The following is a 20717-nucleotide window of genomic DNA, read 5'->3' on the forward strand; positions in this document are numbered from 1 at the left end:
ACTCTGGCATGGCTGAGCCTTTCAGCGCACACTTCATGCTGGCTGGCCGTTAATTGGCCAGCCAGCGTGAAATCGTGGTAGGGGCCCGAACGTGGTCGGGGGTCCATTCCCCAGTCATTCCCGGATCTACCGACCACACCCACCTGCTGAACTGAAAATTCTGCCCATTAACTATTTTGTGTTGCTAATGAACATGGTTATGACTGTTGAAAGCCAATCGTCTCAGCCCCAGGGCATCGCTTTAAAGTTCCTCAGGGCAGTGTCCTGGACCCAACCATCTTAAGCTGCTTCATCAATGAACTTCCTTCCATGAGCTCTGAAGTGGGTTGTTCACTGATGAATGCAGTGTTCAGTGTCATTCGCAACTCCTCAGATACTGAGGCAGTCCATGTTCATAAATAGCAAGACCTGAACATTCTGGCTTGGGCTGATGAGTGGCAAACAACATTTTTGCCACACAAGTGTCAAGCAATGACCATCTCCAACAAGGGAGAATTTAAACATCTCCCCTTGACATTCAATGGCATTACCATCACTGAAACTATCACCATCAACATCCTGGCAGTTGCAATTAATGCAAAACTTAACTGGACAAGCCACATAAATACTGTGACGAAGAGCAAGAAAGAGGTTGGGAATTCTGTGGCAAGTAACTCATCCTTTAACTTGCCAAAGTCTGTCCACCATCTACAAGGCACTGGACAGGAATGTGATGGAATAGGATCCACTTGCTTGAATAAGTGCAACTCCAACAACATTCAAGAAGCTTGTCACCATCCAAGAGAAAGCAGCCCACTTGTTTGGCACCCATCCACCACCTTAAACATTCACTCCCGTCACCACAGATGCACCATGACAGCAGCGTGTACCATTTACAAGATGCAGTGCAGCAACTTGCTAAAGCTCCTTTTCCAAAACCTTCCAAACCTGTGACCTCTATCACCCAAAAGGGAAAACTACCACCTATAAAATTTCCTTCAAAGCCATACACCATCCTGACTTGGAACTACTTCGTCATTCCTTCAGGGTGGCTGGGTCAAAATCCTGGAAATCCCTCCCTAACAGCATTGTGGCTGTACCTATACCACGTGGACTGCAACAGTTCACTGCCACCTTCTAAAGGGCATTTAGGGATGGGCAATGAATCCTAGCCTTGCCAGCGATGCCCAGATCCCATGAATGAATTAAAAAAAAATTGTTGTGCTCATAAATTGTGCAGGAAAATTTTATGAAGCATGAGATGGAATATATCTCCATTATTTTACATGGCTGCGTCTATTTAACAACCCAAAGGAATTTCTGTGCAATCATAGAATAAATTGAGGGCTAAAAACAAGATACATTATATAGACCTAAAAATTGGACCTCAAATGAAGAAGTGAGAAAACTAGAGGTGTATAAGTTACAGTGTCACAGATATATAATAAAAATCAATTGTACAAGAAGTATGAGTAATAAGATGGCCCATAACCTAGCGCAAAGAAATAGAGAAATGATGAAGTTGATTATAAGGAGGAAGTTATAAATGATGGGCACATTATTCAGAGACAGGAGAAAAGCTTTTGGGATTGTTACTGTCTAAAAAAGATTAAGGGCTAAATTTTATCAGCCCAACGGAGATGGGCTAGGAGCTGGGACAATTCATAAAATTGCAGTGGAAGGCGCTGGGAGGGAGATCCAAAGCCTTATGTCATTTCCAGAATGTACAAAATGTTGCCAGGCTGGTGGGAGGAGATTGTGCTAGAGCAAGGTGGGAAGGTAATTGACAACAATTTTATCAGGTTTTTATAACTTTTGCATGGGTGCATGGGGACGATGATGTTTCATAGCTTTTTGCCAGCTATAACCAGTCGCAGGTTTGGCAGGAGATCGGTGTTGGATGCAGTCAGAAGCTATTGCATGAGGTAGCGTGGTTAGCAGGGAGGGTGGAGTCGAATGGGTAGCAGAAGTAGCAATCGGAAGCAGGGGTAAATCTTCCTGGCACAGCTGGTCATTCCGTTTGAGTGTTGTCTCGGACTTGGCACTGGTATCTAGAGAGCAAGGGTGGGTGGGTAGGGGTGACACTGAGATCTGAATGTGACCATTTGCCATGAGCTTCATTCACTCAAGCTTTGAGACCTCCAGTGAAGTGGAACATCAGAGAGGGTGAAAGCTGCAGCCATGGGTAATGGAGCAGCAGCAACCAGAGAGGATCAAGAGCCTGGAAGGGTGCGGGGAGGAGAAAGGCACAGAGGGGACTGTGCCTCTCTGGGGAGACCATCACTGAGCTGGGTGCCATGACGACAGATGAGCTGAACCCAATGGACAGGGGTGGCCACCTGTTGTGCTGAAAGTCACCATGGCGCTGAATTTCTATGTCTCAGGATCATTCCAGGGATCTTTTGGGGATTTCTGTGTGACTCATTGCTGCATCAATAGATTACCAATGCCATGTTCAATAGGGTCAGTGAGTGCATGCACTTCCTCACCCATCTGGACAGTGAGGCAGAGTGGGCTCTAGGATTCAGTGCCATTGCTCGATTGCCTGAGGTGTAGGGTGTCATCGACTGCATGCATGTGGCCATCAAGGCTCCCAAAGACCAGGCAGCAGCCTTCATCAACAGGAAAGGGTTCCACTCACTCAATGATACAGATGGTTTGTGACTATTTCAGACGGATCCTTCAGCTCTGTGCAAAGTTCCCAGGAAGCATTGATGACACCTACGTCCTAAAGTAATTCCAAGTGCCCAAACTTTTCAGGTGCTCCCCCACCTTGAAGGATGGATACTGGCTGAGAAAGGCTATCCACTGAAGAGACGGCTGCTTATGCCAGTGGGGAGTCCCAGCACAGATGCAGATGAGAGACACAACATTTGTTAAGGGATAACTGGAGCAACCATTGAGTAGGCCATAGGCCTTCTGACATATTGGTTGATCTGGTGGAGCCTTTCAATATATCACGTAAAAGTCTATCAGAGTGGTGTGCTGTACTCTGCACAACCTGGTGCTACAGAGGGGAGAAATGTTGAACAATGAGGACATTCTGGAACAAGATGCCTCCTCGGAGGATAAGGATATGGACGGGAATGGTGACCGGGGCAACAGGATGATGGTCCTGAGGGACATCAGGGAACGTGCCATGACAGATATGCTCAATACTAATACATGCACGTTTCATCTGTACCTCACTTACCCAGTCAATTCAAAACACCTTCCACCTTCTGCAGACCTATTGTCTTTTCCTTGGCTGCCCTTAACATTTTCCTGCAGCTGTCATCATGAGCTCATTCGGTATGCTTCTTTCTCATGACACCTTTTGTGGGAGCCAGTGAACTATCAATGGCCTAATCGTGTATATATTAAAAAAAAGATTCTTTCATTGGTGCACAATGTTACAATTCATTTCAGACAAGTACATATCAAGGTGACATTTGACAAATAAAACCCTGTACAACCCCAGTGCACCTATATGGACTTTTTCACATGCTTTCAGGTACTGCCACTGCTCTATCAGCAGATGTGGAGGCAGGTTGCTGAACATACTGCTCCCTGATCTTCAATGATTGTAGCAATTGCTCTCTAATTGCCTGAGGGGCCAGGCATATTGAGGGCCTCCTCCACATGTGCAGGAGTGCTCTCTGTCTCCATGACTTTGTGAGGTGCTGGTGTCACTGTCAGAGGGGCTGAGGAACTTCTGTCCAAAGGAGGAGCGCCCTGAGAGGAGCCCCAAGATTCTGCAGACAGCAGGGCATACTTCTCCCTCCCTGCTTACCTGAGAGTACAAGCATCTGGTGATGGCTTCAGGAGTCTTATTCCCCCTTCCCAGCCATTGCTCCACAGAGCTCATGGAAGTGCTGATGGCCTGCAGGTCTACACACATCTCCAGCATCCACTGGGTCGTCTGTTGGATATGGCTCCCATGAGCGTTGTCAGTCTCTCAATGCCAAATGCAATGTACTCACATGCCAGGTTCATGGTGGCACTCATGGCCTAGATAGACTCCTCCATTGTCCATGCCAGGGTGTACATAGCCCATGGAAGTTCCATTAGATGTTCACACAACTCACTCTGCAGCTCCTGCAACTGTCACCTTGTTGATGTCTCCAGAGGCCTGTCTTCACCTTGAGGCTCAGCACTGCAGTGCCCTCCAACAGTCCTCCGAGTGTGAGTACACTTCAACCTTCAGTGTCCCCATCAGCTGCTCAGGCATGTCTGTGCTGTGCTTAATAGAATGTGAGCCTATTACTAACTACGTGTGACTACCCACTGACATGAGTGTATCTGTACTGGTGGAGAGTGTGGGAGAAGTGGGAGTGTCAGGATTGGAGGCTGGCCACTCTTGTCTATGAACTGCAAAAGAGATAAGACTGATGACAGGCCTATACTCTTTCCAACATGTACTTCTAACTATTCATCAACTGAAGCTTTATCTGAGCAGTGGTGCACACATGTGTAGCATTCTCTGTGCTCGCCAGAAAGTCTCTTGTGTCCATCCTTTAAACTTTTCTCTCCCAGGACTCTACACCTGTCTCGCCATCTGCAAGAGCTTGGCCTGCCTCCATTCCAACTAGCTTCAGCACTTCTTCCTCCATAGGAGTCAGGATGCCTGTAGGGAAGGCCTCTTCTGGTGCTGGACATCTCCCGAGCATTATGAACTCTCTTCTCCTGCAAGCATGTACATTTCCATTGTTAGTCACCCATCAGAGATGGTTGGTGACAGCCCGACTGTCCAACTACAGGCAAGCCTCTTGCACGACTGTGCAGGAGTCACCTTTGCCTGACTGGTGATGCCAGGACACTTCCACTGTTATTCTCAGTCACATTTAACGACGCTAGATTAATGTTATGTACTGCACTCACCTTACTAGAATGCATCAGGTCATTGCCCATTTTTCATCATCTCCAACCAGGACTGCTTGGTCTGCTGTCCTTGGGGGAGCAGGACTTCTGTTTGTTCCCTTTCAGCCGAGAGAAGCACCTCTAGGAAGACATTGCTGAATGTTGGGGTTACTGTTGATTGAACTTCGGACATTTTGTCCATTTCCACTGCGGCCATGTCCCTTCCGAACTGCTGTATTATCCTGTACTGCTGCCCGACTATTAAAGGTGGCACCAACAACTAATGTTCTGGAACTTACTCCCGCCCACCCCGTGTCTGCCCTTAATTGGCTGGCCCTGATAATATTGTACACGAAACTTTGGTTCATCACCCGCTTTCAGTCCCAGTGGTGGGAGTTGCTGCCTCGATGTAAAATCCAACCCTAAGAGACAGTCAAGAGGGATGTGCTTATAGGATGTGATCAAGTGGGTAGGTATAACCTCAAGGCTTGCCATAATTCCCCTATTTAGAGACTGGAAATTATTGCATAAACTGGCCAAGACCCTTCCGATTGCTGAAGGCACAGCAAAAGATCTATTCATTCTGCACTGAATGAAATTATGTGCTATCTTGCTACTATCCTTTCTGATGTCCTGCCAAAAAAGCTATTTAAATTTGCATCTGATTCCACGTTTGCTTGAAGATGCATGGGCATTCAGAAAAAAAAATATTGGACACAAAAAGGCTGAATCTTAACTCCCAAAAATGTGTGGATTCAAGCTGCAACAGAGGCTAAAATGCAAAACATCTGGAGCAGGGGCTGAACCCACCCACTTCTAGACTGTATGGAGGGACAGATTAGAGCTGGACAACCAAACGACTCACAAACAGCTGTTTGGTTATTTAAATGTTAAAATGAGGCTGCACGCTTACATTCCAACAGTCATTCCATTTTTAACTGCAGGCGGCCTGGTTTTCTGGGCCTCTGGGAAACTTGACAGCTTATGGAGGCGAAAGTGACTTAATCCATGAGGTCAGTGATTTCACAGCACCATTTATCATCTAGGAGGCAAGTCCTGTAAAGGCCCAACAAGTTAACCCGGTAAACCAACCTCCTTGATCTGTCTGCTTCCCCGCCTCCTGCAGATACCAGTTTTTCTCTCTGCTCATTTTATTCTGGTTGATAATCATTTATTATTTATTTCAGTGTAGCACATAACATTGGTAATAGTATGAACGGCTATTAGCAGCAAATGTTTGGAATAGTTTTTCATTAAAACCTTGTGATGTTCAAATTATAGATTTGAGAGTTAAAGCACTGGATAAATGAGGTTTAAGCTAAATGCCTTTTCCTTGAACCTGACTTATTTATTTATATTTATATCTTATATTTCGATTGTAACGTTTAAGCAGAAATCCTGATGGAAAGTAAATCTTGAACACCTTTAAATTACATTATGCACTATTAGTAATGAGCATGTTAATGCATTTGTCTAAACTTGCTTTCCGTGCTACTTAAACAAGGGTGTTAAATTGAACGGATAAATTAAAGGAAGCAGAAGCAACTGATTGTTTAAACAATTCTAATCTAATGTATGTTGCAATTGCAACCTTGCAACCCATACTGCAGGATGCGCAGAGATATATCTAAATGAGAGTTAATGATTTGTGCACAAACAACCTACTGATAAACATCATAACTGAATGAATTGATTATAAGATTCACACCATAACTGGTTTATTTTCCAGTTGTCTGCAGATGCTAAGTTTGTCTTAAAAATGCATGCTGTGAAAATTAATAAGTCAGTTATACTATTATATTTTTGCATTGGCTGTATCCCTGCTACATTTCCAGAGTGAAATTGCCAAACCACGTTTACAGTTGTTTCATGAAACAACTCCAGGTAGTCCATATCACTTCACACTGCCTGCAATATAACTGCAGCTGGCAAGAATCTACCTGGAATCTTTCAAAACTCCTGTTAATATTAGCACAAAACTAACTTCCCCGTAAGCTCAGAATCCTGGTGAGTGAAGCCAGGGTTAAGTGGCAGGAGTGCAACACAGAATTAGCGCTATAGTTCAGATCTGCTGGCTCCACGTTACTCTAAACAAGTCTCAAGCCAATACCTGTAAAATAATATATCATTACTGAGTTGGAGATATTGCATAGTTTGTGAAGTTTATTTTATTGAAATCTCGTTGGTTGAAGGAATTGTTTTATTGCTTACCAACTCACCTACATTTGGTAAAAATCTCAAGTGCTAAATCGGGATCTCATGGAGTGAAAATTTTGAACTTTTCCTCTCCAAAATGCCATGGATTCTGAATCAATTGGAACTTTCAAGACCCATCTCAATAGATTTTTTTTACAGATGATAGACTGCTGGGTGCTATATGGTGGTTATGTTTTAAACTGTGCCTCTAAATCAAGGTAAAAGGGAATGTTTGACCTGCTGCTAGTTCTGCTGAATAATAAACCTGTGTAGCCTGGTTACCATGGGGACAGGGGCCAAGGTTAAGCCTTATTGAAAATTAGGTGCCAGGTTTAACATCTGTACACATAGGACAAACCAGCTAGCTTCACCATACAGGCTTACAGACTCTAGGCAGTCTGACTCAGAAACCCTGGACACAGAGAGAAAGAGATGCTGTATGGGCATCAGAGGAAAAGGCTGTTCCCTATTACATTACAGGCAAAATGCTGGTGGGAGTTCATTCTCTGGTTAAAGAGACAGAACCTTTAGAGACTTAAGGACAATGGAAGATTCGCCCTGGCGTGGCCAGGAGACGGAATCACCAGAGTGGGTCTTGCTGCTGGAAGTCGGTTTGGGGATTCTCAGGAGACTGAGGGAAACAACTTTTACTGGACATAGGACATGATCACTCAGTGTAATGCGGAGAATTGAGCCAGTTGGAAGCTGGGGGCAACTTTGGGCTGGTTCCTGTAGAGACCATGGGGGGAATTTTATGCCACCCTCCTCTGCCGGTGTCCTTGAAAGTGGGCCAGGCAAGACGCCTGACACCTCAACGAGATTTTGCCCAAGGAATGGGGGCCAAAACCATAAAGAATGGAAACAGGAAACCAAAAAGCTGGAGATGATAATGGAAAACTGAAGTAGGGGACTTGAAGTTTAGAAATATTAATGGAAGACTGAGAGTTGAGTGAGAGACTGGAGAAGATCCAGGGGAATGGGAGCCTGAAAGAGGAGTGTAATGCCAGACAGTACTGAGTGCACAGGAGGGCAGGAACACACCAGCAAAGACAAGTATGATCCCCAGAATGAGCTACAGTACGATGCATCTCAATGATTCACAAATAAAACACAACCCTACAAGTACAGACCTAAATTGTCAGTATATGCCATATTATTTGTAATATTTAACGAAAGCAACGTTAAGTGCACGATATAAATTCACGAGCAGGATTTTACATCCTGTGGGCGGGCGCGCGCCCGACCCAATTAAGCGTAAAATAACACGTGATGACATCCGGCGAGCGTCCCGATGTCATCGCGCACTTGCGCAGTATTTCAGTCGGCGGGCGCGTGCAAGAGTCAGCAGTGCGCCCGCCCACATTTAAGAGGCCGATTAACCTTATGATTGGCGGGCGGGCAAATCGGCCAGGCAGCCTTTGGATCTTTTAGGAAACCTCATCCATGGGCGGGATGAGGTTTCCACAATCAAATCAAAACGTTGCGACATAACTTTTATTCTGCTAATGTTCCTGTGACGGAGTCCTATGAGGGGACATTCTTCTCACATTTTCAAAATCTCTATTTTTGCTTTTAATATTCTTCAGCTCCCTGCCTTCAGGGAGTTTTCAATGCGGGGTCCCCTGCACACGTACAGACTTTTGCGCTCTCCCTCCTCCTGCACCCCCCCCACCCCCCCACCCTAGCCGCACTGAGCTCCTCAGCAGGCGTTAATTGGCCAGCCAGCGTGAAATCGGGGTCGGGGGGCCGATCGCGGGTGACGGACGGTTTCCCAGCCGCTCCCAGGCCCCCCCGCTGTGCTCGCCCGACGACCCGAAAATCCTGCCCCATGTTATTGTTGCATCATAAGTTACTTTGAACAGTTTTTTTATTTCTGGCACTGATTTAGAAATCTTTCCAAATTATTTTATAGGGTGGATCTTCTCAGCGTTAATAAGGCAGCCTGAAATATCCAAGTTGTTCTATTTTTAGGATCTGACCTACTCTCAATTGAATTTGTAGCACAGCTACAAATGTTTTCCAGGGTGAAGACCATACCTTTAGTGTGCTGGCAGCAGTTCCAGGGTATTCTCTCTGATCCAGCTTTGTCCACCTCTGCATGAATTTTTGCACCATTGGATCCTCATAATTCACAAGCTGGAAGCCAGTGACATTGACTCCTGTCTCAATGAATTTATCAAGTACGAGATCAGAGAAGCCCTGCAATGAACAAAAAGACAGGCATAATTCAACCACTGAAACAAAATATTGTATCCCATATCTTTATGGATTATTTTCCCCTACAATGCCCTGTTCATTTCTAAAAAAAATGTCTTATCTTGGCTCTCCTGATGGCTCCTCTGGGTAAATGTACATGTCGTGCACTTGCACATATCGGGAAAATCCAGGGTTTGATCCCTAGCTGGTGCTGAGTTGGCTGGATCTCAGCTAGGGTAGGAGGCTTTAGCCAGAATAAGAAAGGAGAACAACATCAGTCAGGATTTCTGTCTCAATTTGTTACCCAGGAACTTGCTGGATAGTGCACATCTGTGGACATTGGCCGAGGATAAAATTACATTCAGCTATGATGCTTGCCAGTGATCAAATAACCTGCCGATCCCTGTCCCCTAAGACCTGAATCCTGCAACTCTACAGGTGGAAAAATGTAATTGTCTACCAGAAGAATAACAATTACCCTTTCACCATATTTGTACAGGAGACTATGGTTGGGAAATTTGTCTCTCGCTGGAACCTAATTTGCGTATTTGAGAGTCCTAATGCCCGTTTTAAACAGCTGTCCTGGGCTTTTGGAAGTTATTGGCTGCCAAAACCAATGGAAAAGAAAATTGGGCGGTGTGTAAAATAGGCTTCTGATTCACCATTGGCTGTATTACACTATTGCTCGAGACCAATTTCATCCTCCTTTTAGTTCCCATAGCTCAGCATCTAACTGCCTTTAAAATGATCCCAGAGCTTTTGCCTTGTCCCAAGCATCATTCTATGTTGACTCGCAGCTTTACCTATCTTTGTGGGTAATGGACTTGATTATAAATCTTCTTCTGTACCAAGATAGCAACAATTAAGAGAAGGTATTGATCATAAAGACACTGTTGTTTTATGGATATAATGCAGTCCCAAGCAGTTGATTTGCTGCCTTTCCAAGGCTCACCTGAAAAGTCTCAGGAAAACTCTGATGATGCAATGCCAAGTTTCACCATCACAGCATTCTGAGATAGATTCACTCAAATACGGAATGATGGTTACCCGGAAAGAGTTGCCATGTTATCAAGGAATCAGAAAATATCAAGAAATTATTCAAGGGCGGGTATGAGGATATTCCTAGTAACCACAGACCATTCAGTTTAACGTCAGTGTTGGGTAAGGTTTCAGAAACAGTAATCAGGGAAAAAAATATCAACAGGTACTTGGCGAGGCTGAGTTAATAAAGGAAAGCCAGCGCAGATTTGTAAAAGGCAGGTTGTGCTTGACTAATCTAATTGAATTTTTTTGATGAAGTAACAGAGAAGGTTGATGAAGGGAAAGCAATGGATATAAAAGCAAAATACTGTGGATGCTGGAAATCTGAAATAAAAACAGGAAATGCTGGAAATACTCAGGTCAGTCAACATCTGTGGAGAGAAACAAAGAGAAAAACTTTCCCTCCGTTAGGGGGGGAAGTGCGGGAGTGGATGCAGGCGGGCGTGCCTCCGATTGGCTCCCCCGATTGGGAGCACGCTGCCATTTTACGTGGGCGGGCCAATTAGGCCCGCCCAGCGTGACATCCGTTCAAAAGCACTCCCTGTGCGGGCGGGGGGAGGGGGGGGGGGCAATTCCCTGAGCTGGGAGTGCGCTCTTTTGCACATGCGCATGAAACAGCGCACAGATCTCCCTGAGGCTAAGTGCTGCCTCAGGGAGATTGGCTCAGAATTAAATTTTTTAATACAAATGATAAAAAAATTTCCCTGACATGTCACTCATGTGACAGTGTCACATGAGTTGGGACATGTCCATAATTTTTACTGAAAGATTAGATAAAAATTAAATACCCTCATGAAACCTCATCCTGCCCATGGATGAGGTTTCATGCTTTTTTCGAAGCCCACCAGGGTTCCCGGCCTGCCCGCCAACCTTAAGGTTGGATGGGCAGGTCCATTAATGACCTTAATTAGTTTTTCAATGGCCTCAATAGGCCGTTGACAGGTCGGCGGGCGCACAGCTGACTTGGCTGTGCCCCTGCCGACTTGAAAATGGAAATGACGCAGGGTGACATCGGGAGTTCCACCCGATATCATCCTGCGTCATTTTACACGCCGGTGAGCAGGACCCGCCCCCGCTCGCCGACCAGAAGATATAATCTAAAGTTAATGTTTCAGGTCATTGATGACCCTTTATCAGAACCGAGGAAAGACAGAAATGTAATAGATTTTGAGCTAGTGAAGGATAGGAGGAACAAAAGGGAAGGTCTGTAATAGAGTGGAGGGCAGGAGAGATTAAATAACAAAATGTTTCATGATACAAAAGCCAAAGAGATGTGGCAATAGGTAAAGAAAAAATTATGCATCCAGATGAGGTGTGAATGGCTGGATAGCAGCTGTCCGAATGCAAAGTGAATGAATAAAGAAAGAAACGAGGAAAACGCCATGAAAAAAAAACCCTACAGGTGCAGGCAGAGGTTATGATCTAAAATTATACTCCTGCCCTCCACCCTATCACAGATCTTCCCTTTTGTTCTACCTTCCCTGTCCATTCTGTTACTTGCTCAAAACCTATTACATTTCTATCCTTCCTCAGTTACATACGAAGATACAAATAAGGAGTACTAGGCCATTCGGTCCCTTGAGCCTGCTCTGCCATTCAATATGGTTATGGCTGGTCTGATTGTGGCCTCAACTCCACATTCTGCCTACCCTTGATAACCTTTGACCTCTTTGTTGGTCAAGGATCTATCTACCTCTGCCTTAAAAACATTCATTGACCCTGCCACCACCTCTCTCTTGAGGAAGAGGATTCCAAAGATTCACAACCATCTAAGAAAAAGTTTCTTCTCATCTCTTTCTTACATGAAAGACCCCTTATTTTTAACTGTGTTACCTAGTTCCAGTCTCTCCCACAAAGGGAAACATCCTTTCAGCATCCACCTGTCATGTCCCCTCAGTACCTTATTTATACGTTTCAATCAGATCACCTCTCAATCTTCGAAACTCCAATGGATACAGGCCCAGCCTGTCCAGCTTTACTCGCAAGACATCCCCCGCCATCCCAGGTATCAGTTCAGCGAACCTTCTTTGAACTGCTCCTAATGCATTTATATCCTTTCTCAGATAAGGAGACCAAGCTGTACTCTAGATGTGGTCTCACCAATGCCCTGTACAAATGTAGCAAAACATCACTACTTTTATATTCTATTGCTCTTGCAATAAACAACAACATTCTATTTGCCTTCCTAATCACTTGCTGTACCTGCATACTAACTTTTCCTGATTCATGTATCAGAATACCCAGATCCCTCTGATCCTCAAGAGTTCTGCAACCTCTCTCCATTCAAATAATATGCTGCTTTTCAGTTCTTCTTGCCAAATTGGACAAGTTTACCTTTTCCCACATTATACTCCATCTGCCAAATTTTTGCCCACTCACTTAACCTGTCTGTGTCCCTCTGCAGACTCCTTATGTCCTCTTCACAACTTACCTTCTTACCTATCTTTGTGTCATTAGCAAATTTAGCAACCATACACTCGGTCTCTTCATCAAAGTCATTGATATAAATTGTAAATAGTTGAGGCCCCAGCACTGATCCCTCTGGCTGTCCACTCATCACATCTTGCCAACCCGAAAAAGGCCCATTTATCCCTACTCTTTGTTCCCTGCTAGCTAACCATCTCTATCTATGCTACACCATGAGCTCTTATTTTGCATAGTAACCTTTGACATGGCACCTTGTGAAATGCCTTCTGGAAATCCAAGTACAACACATCCATGGGCTCTCCTTTATCCACGTTGCTTGTTACCTCCTCAAAAACTCCAATAAATTAGTCAAAGATGATTTCCCTTTCACAAAACCATGTTGACCCTGCTTGACTGCATTGAGATTTTCTAAGTGCCCTGCTATAACCTCCTTAATAATAGATTCCAGCAATTTCCCTACAACGGTTGTTAAGCTGTTTAGATCAGTTGTGATTAAGGGTCATCATCAACCTCAAACATTAACTCCCCTGTTTCTCTTCACAGGTGCTGTCTGACCTGCTGAGGAAAGCAATGAATGTTGTCAATAAGAATTTTAAGAAAGTGTTTATTAAAGTACCACATAAAAGTCTTATTAATAAAGTGAGGCTCATGGAATAGGAGGGTTAATGTCAGCTTGAAGAAAAAATTGGCTTAAGGACAGAAAACAGACAGTGGTATTAATTGGTTGTTTTTAGACTGGAAGATGGTTGGTGGTCTCTATAGTTTGCCATTGATACCAAACTTGGAGGCGTGGAAGACAGTGAGGATGGTGCCAGTTGACTCCACAGGACATGGATAAACTAGCATAATGGGCAGACAAGTGACAGGTGAAAAATTTAATACAGAGATGTCTGAGATGATACCTTTTGGCAATATAAACTTAATGACACAGTTTTAAAGAATGTACAGGAACAGAGGGACCTGGAGTTTCATGTGCATAGATCTTTGAAGGAGGCAGGACATATTGAGAGAGTAGTCAGCAAAGCATGTAAGATCTTGAACTTCATAAATAGAGATATGGAGTACAAAAGCAGGGCAGTTATGCTGAACCATTCTGTTGTTCTGGTCACAACACTTTGTGAAGGCCCTTGAGACGGTGTACAGGAGATTTACCAGAATGGTTCCAGGAATGAAGCTGGGGTTGTTCTCCTTGGAGCAGAAGGCATTGCGGGCAGATTTATTAGAGGTATACAAGATTATGGCAGGTTTAATTAGTATACCAGGAAAATCTGTCCCCATTAGCTGGGAGGAGCAAGAGACACAGATCTTGGGCAAGAGACGCAGGGGGGAATGTGAGGAAGAACTTCTTGATTTAGTGAGTGGTAATGACCTGGAACTTCCCATCTATGAGGGTGGTCGAAGTGGAACTGATCAATATTTCAAAAGGAAATTAGAAGGGCATTCAAGGGAAATAAACTTGCAGGGCTGTGGGGAGCGGGGGAATGGGACTGATGGGATTGCTCTATAGAGTGGCAGCATGGACTCAATGGGCCAAATGGCCCTTTTCCATGTCTCTATGACTTATGCTATCACAACCCATGAGAGCAAGGCTGAGTCCTGAGACTGAATCATAGCCTTGAAATCATTCGAATGCTATACTCAGTTAATGTTGCAATTTCATTGGGTATTTTCATTGATTGTACTCAAAACCCTTGATGCACAAAAGGAAATTGCTTCAAGAGAAATCATCATGAAGGAAAGTATCGGCTAAATCTGTGCCCACCACATAAATGAATCTTTGGATGGGACTAATGATGAATGAGTACTGTAAAATGCACAGTAAAGACAGCATCACGCAGCCTTGGAACCATTCATTGTTCAGTATTCATTTGCTACTGTGAAGAGTGTTTCACAAACAGCAGTAGAAAATTAAGCTTCACAATGATTTATCAAAGAAAAACAGACCTGTTTTTGCAGCTACTAATGAACTCAAAGTCATGTGCTAAGAACTGATTTTGGCAATAAGGGCAGTTTTGACATGTGGCAAAGCTGTGTTCTTTTCTGTCTAATTAGCAAAATCTGCACTGTTTTGATGTGCTACATTGCCTCAGCTGCTGCTAGTGTTCAGGCAAAATTGTACCAAAGGCAATGTATTATTCTTTCCTAGTACGAGGAAGAAAGGGCAATCATTTGCAAGCACCACATGCATGATTGAGTTGAGATGATCCAACCAATAACTGACAAAATATCAATCGTGAAATATCTGCAGTGCAATAAACTGGATAGGATTTCTTCAGGCCTGATTTAAAATCCTTACCGAGATTCTATACTACACAGCAGACCTGATGAAAATAAAAATGCAGAAAACATTTACTTGCAAATGTCTATTTCTATAGGTTTTCTGAGTTGCCCAGTGAATTGTGAAATTGCCCAGCATAGTTATCTCAGGATTTACCAGGCAGGATGCATTTTCTCAGAGAATGTCAGGATGCAGTTATATTATGATTTATGTTTATGGCAAAGCACTTCTTTCATTTTGTAATGATGAGAAAATGGCTTCAGAGTCAGACCCTGATATAACTGCAGCTAATGGAGGGCTGCCAACTCAGTTTGAACTTGGCATCACACTGGGTCAAATTAGAATTAAAAAGTGCTTAGGCGTTTTCTTTTTAACTTCTTTCTTTAAACTTCAAATGTTTGAGGGTCCTGATGTACCTACCCTAATTCTTGAGACACTTATAATTACTGGTTGGGCTAGAACTTTGCACATGTGTAAGTATTTACAGGGCTTTCTCATCCCAGCCAGAGTGTAATTTGCAACCAGTGTAACTAATGTTCCCTCTAATTTTCCTTTGTTACGTGCAGTGGTACAGCTGCACTGCCTGGTCCCTTTGAGATCGCCACATGGCCACGAATGCAAACATCTTAAAGGAAAAATGCCTATTTATCCTCCTGTGCGGCACATTTCCGATTGCTGTGCAGCCATGCACCCACGCAGCTCAAAGGGAGCTTTGAGTGTTGTTCAGGTTGTGGTCTTGATTTTGTCGATTGCAAACTGCTTGATGCAAGTATTGGTTTCTGACTGGTAGTACAGCATTACTATAACCTCATAAGTAATTTTCTGACAGTGCACCTCTTCCTTATTATATTAGCTTTACAGAAAATTGGAGCAGTGGAAAATAAAATCAACTCAGGTGAGGTGACAAAACAGTGAGAAAGAGCCAGCAAAATAAAGGACAGAGTGATGGTGAAATGATTTAGAAACTGTGAAGAAATAAAGAGATCAAAGTAGAAACATTTCAAAGGAATGAAGTTGAGAAAAAGGATGGAGGAGTTGATTTTAACTCCCTCCCTCCCTACTGGTGGAAAATATGTGTAGTGCACAGGAAAAGATGGAGCATGACTTTTATCATTTTTCTCACGGAGGTGGGTGTCACTGGCGAAGCCAGCATTAACTGTACATTAATTGTGCTTTTGGGAAGGTGGTGGTGAGTCGCCTTCTTGAACCACTGGATTTGCTGTGGTGTAGGTAGACCCACAGTGGTGATAGGTTCAGAGTTCCAGGATTTTGACTCCGTGATGATGAAGGAGCGATGATATCATTCTAAGTCAGGGTGGTGTGTAAGTTGGAAGGGAACTTGCAAGTGTTGGTGTTTCCATGCGACTGCTGCCCTTTTCCTTCTAGATGGAAAAAGCTGTGGGTTTGGAAGATGCTATTGCAGAAACCTTGTCAAGGTGCTGCAGTGCATCTTACAGATGATATACACTGCAGGCATGGTGCACCAGTAGTGGAGGATGTAAACATTTAAGATGGCGGGTGGGCTGACAATCTAATGGTCTGCTTTGTCCTGGATAGTGTCAAATTCTTGAGGGTTGTTGGAGCTGCACACGTCCATGCAAGTGGAGAGTATTCCATCACACTCCTAACTTGTGTCTTGTAGATGGTAGTCAGGTTTTGGGGGAGTCAGAGGTGAGTTATTCACCACAAAATACCCAGCCTCTGACCTGTCCTTGTAGCAACAGTATTTATGTAGCTGGTCCAGTTAAGTTTCTGGTCAATGCTGACTTCCCCAGGATTTGGATGACAGGGGATTCAATGATGGTAATGTCGTTGGGTGTCAAGGATAAGCGGTTGAATTCTCCTGTCAGATATTGTCATTGTCTGGTACTTGTGTAGTGCAAATGTTACTTGTAACTTTTAAACCCAAGCCTGAATGCAGTCCAGGTCCTACAGCATATGTGCACAGACTGCTTCATTATTTGAGGAGTTGTGAATGGAGTCACTTTAGCAGTTTTCACTTTCCTGGTCCTTAATGTCTCCTCTTCACCATGGAGGTCCAATCTCTTGCCATCTCCATCCTCCCACTAGGATGGCCTTAAGTCCTTTTGCTTCTTCCTTGAACAGAGGCCCAAACAGTCTCCATCCAATACCATGCTTCTTTGCCTGGCTGGACATGTTCTCACATTGAATAATCCATCCTTAACCTTCACTCAGTTCCTCCAAATAAAAATATTGCAATGAGTACCCATATGGTTCCTAGCTATGCCTGCCTTTTGTGTGATATATGGAAAGTTCCTTGTTCCAGTCCTCCTCAGGCCCCCTCCCTCACTAGTTTATCTGTTACACTGATGACTGTATTAGTGCCGTTTTCTACTCTCATCCTCGAAAATTTCATCAACTTTGCTTCCAATTTCCACCCTTCTCTCATTTTCACATGGTAAAACTCTCTTTCCTTCCTCGACTTCTCTGTCTCTATTTCTATGGATAGACTACCAACCAATATTCACTGTAGACCCACCATCTCCCACAGCTACCTCGACTATATTTCCTCACAACCTGCTTCCTGTAAAGACTCCATTCCATTCTCCCACTTTATCCATCTTAGTTGCATCTGTTCTGATGATTCAGCCTTTCATATAAGCATTTTTGATAAGAAAATATATATGATTTGGATGAAGGGACCGAAGGAATTGTTGCTAAATTTGCTGACGACAGAAAGATAGGTAAGAAAGTAAATTGTGAAGAGGACGTAAGGAGGTTACAAAGTTACATAGATAGGTTAAGTGATGGGCAAAGATCTGGCAAATGGAGTATAGTGTGGGTAAACGTGAAACTGTTCATTTTGGTAGGAAGAATAAAAAAGCTTCTTATCTAAATGGTGAGAAATTGCAGAGATCCGAAATTCAGAGGGATCTGGGTGTCCTCGTGCATGAATCACAAAAGGTTAGTATGCAGGTACAGCAAGAAATTAGGAAAGCTAATAGAATGTTATCATTTATTGTGAGGGGAGTTGATTACAAAAGTAGGGAGGTTATTCTTCAGTTGTACAGGGCATTGGTGAGACCACATCTGTAGTACTGCATACAGTACTGATCTCCTTATTTAAGGAAAGATGTAAATGTATTAGAAACAGTTCAGAGAAGGTTTACTAACTAATACCAGGAATGGGCATGCTGCCTTATGAGGAAAGGCCAGACAGGTTAGGCTTGTACCCACTGGAAATTTAGAAGACTAAGAGGTGACTTAATTGAAACCTTTAAGATTCTGAGGGGTCTTGACAGGGTGGATGTGGAAAGAATGTTGCCTCTTGTGGGAGAATCTAGAACTAGGGGTCACTGTTTAAAAATAAGGGGTCACTCATTTAAGATAGAGATGAGGAGAAATTTTTTCCCTCAGAGGATTGTGAGTATTTGGAACTCTCTTATGCAAAAGGCGGTGGAAGCAGAGTCTTTGAATATTTTTAAGCACAGATAGATGGGTTCTTGATTAACAAGGGGGTGAAAGGTTATTGGGGGTAGGCAGGAGTGTGGGGTTGAGGTCACATTCAGATCGGCCATGATCTTATTGAATGGTGGAGCAGGCCGAGGGGCTGACCGTGCCTGTCCCATTTCCTGGACTTCTGCTCTCAGCCCTTACCCTCCACCCCAGAACCACGATAGTGTCCCTTTGTCCTCACCTTCCACCCTTTTGTGTTCAGTGGATCATACTCTGCCATTTCCGCCATCTCCTGCATGATGCCACCACCAAAAGTATCTTCCCCTCCCCTTTCAGCATTCCGAAGGGACTGTTCCCTCCCTGACATCATGGTCCGCTCCTCAATCACCCCCAATACCACCTTCACTTTCTGTGGCATTTTTCCATGCAAGTACAAGGGATGTAACAACTGCCCTTTCACCTCTCTCTTCGCTGTTCAAGATCCCAATCACTCCTTCCAGGTGAAACAGTGCTTTACGTGTACTCCTTTCAATTTAGTATACTGTATTCACTAGTCATCTTGGGAAGACCAAATGCAGATTGGGTGGTCGCTTTACAGAACACCTCTGTTCATTCCACAAATGTGACCTGGAGCTTCTGGTCACCTGTCATTATAATTTTCAACCTTACTCTCATGCTAACCTGTATTTTCTTGGTCTCCTGCACTTTTCCAATGAAGCTCAACGTAAACTCAAGGAACAAAACCTCATCCTTTGATTAGGCATTTTACAGCCATCTGGACTCAACATTTGAGGTCAACAATTTCAGGCCATCACCCTCTGTCCCCATTTTCGCCTTCTTTTCCTTTGCTACATTTGTTTTTACTCTTGTATTTCTTTTGTTCTTGTTTTTGGATGACAGCTGTTCATCATTCTGCCATTTATACCTTCTCTATACACATCGTTTGTTTCTTTACCAAATTCTTTGGCTTTGCACCACCAGCAATTTTTGTCATTTAATCTCCCCTGTCTTACATCTTTAACAAACATTCCCTTTCTTTCTTTTTTCACATTGACACTTTTTACATCTCTAACTTTTCTTAGTTATGATGAAAGGTCATTGATTTAAAATGTCAACTCTGTTTCTCTCTCCACAGGTCCTGCCAGGTCTGCTGAGTCTTTCTGGCATTTTCCGTTCTTAATTCTGATTTCTTGGGGGGTGATGGTGGTGTAGTGGTGATGTCTCTAGGCTATTAATCCAGAGACCCAGGCTAATCCTCTGGGGCCACGGGTTCAAATCCCACTATGGTAGCTGGTGGAAGTGAACGCTAGTTTCAGTAATGGGGACCATGAAACCATAATTGATTGTTGTAAAAACCCATCTGGTTCACTAATGTCCTTTAGGGAAGGAAATCTGCTGTCTGGCCTACACGTGACTCCAGGCCCACAGCAATGTCCTAACTGCCCTCGGAAATGGCCTAACAAGCTACTCAGTTTAAGGGCAATTAGGGATGGACAACAAATGCAGGCCTTGCCAGTGATGCCCACATCCCATGAAAGAATACAGGGGGAAAAAATCCAGTGTCCACAGTATTTCACTTTTGTAAGGTATTACATGGTTTGGTGCAGAGTAAAGTTCTCTCTTCTCTTCTCTGACTCTGACAATGTGCCCACTTATGAATTTCAGAAGCAGACCCTCCACTATACTAATGTAACATTTACCATATCTTACACAACTTACCTCTTTGCTTGACAGTTAATGTCAGTTAGGTGCTGTGGGATCTGTTCTCACTTGAGCAACGGAGATTAAGGGGCAACTTGATAGAAGTTTACAAAATTATGAGTGGCATGGACAGAGTAGATAGTCAGAAGCTTTTTCCCAGGGTGGAAGAGTCAATTACTAAGGGACATAGATTTAAGGTGAGAGGAGAAAACTATAGAGGAGATGTGCGGGGCAAGTTTTTTTACGCAGAGGGTAGTGAGTGTCTGGAATTTGCTGCCAGAGGAGGTGGTGGAAGCAGGTACGATAGTGGTGTTTAAGAGACAGCTTGACAAATACATGAATAGGATGGGAATAGAGGGATACGGACCCCAGAAGTGCAAAATGTTTTAGTTGACAGGCAATATGATCGGCGCAGGCTTAGAGGGCCGAAGGGCATGTTCCTGTGCTGTACTTTTCTTTGTTCTTTGTTGACAATAATTGTTTGGCACTGAATTCAGAATTCCAAAATTAACTTCACTTGGATCCTCCAAGTCAGCCATCCATTAACCTGGGTTGGATGTGAACTCAAGAGGTAAAAGATCAATTTCTAACTCATGTACCACTTAGCTATCCTATGGTTCTGTCTTGCCATACACGTATCATT

General features: G+C 43.7%; 1 protein-coding gene across 8 annotated transcripts in view; it reads right to left on the minus strand.

Annotated features, from left to right (window-relative positions):
* The window catches only part of gria3b (glutamate receptor, ionotropic, AMPA 3b), a 472928-nt gene that overhangs the window by 219344 nt on the left and 232867 nt on the right, over positions 1-20717 (minus strand). For all 8 annotated transcript variants that reach the window (XR_013577363.1, XM_078547470.1, XM_078547466.1 and 5 more), the window contains exon 6: positions 9052-9213. Coding sequence is in view for 7 of the 8 variants with exons in the window: in XM_078547470.1 (XP_078403596.1) it covers positions 9052-9213 (162 nt within the window). In the remaining variant the exon portion in view is untranslated. The remainder of the gene's footprint in view (positions 1-9051; positions 9214-20717) is intronic.

This window comes from Cetorhinus maximus, chromosome 8 (genome assembly GCF_964194155.1).
Source record: "Cetorhinus maximus chromosome 8, sCetMax3.hap1.1, whole genome shotgun sequence".
Lineage (NCBI taxonomy): Eukaryota > Metazoa > Chordata > Chondrichthyes > Lamniformes > Cetorhinidae > Cetorhinus > Cetorhinus maximus.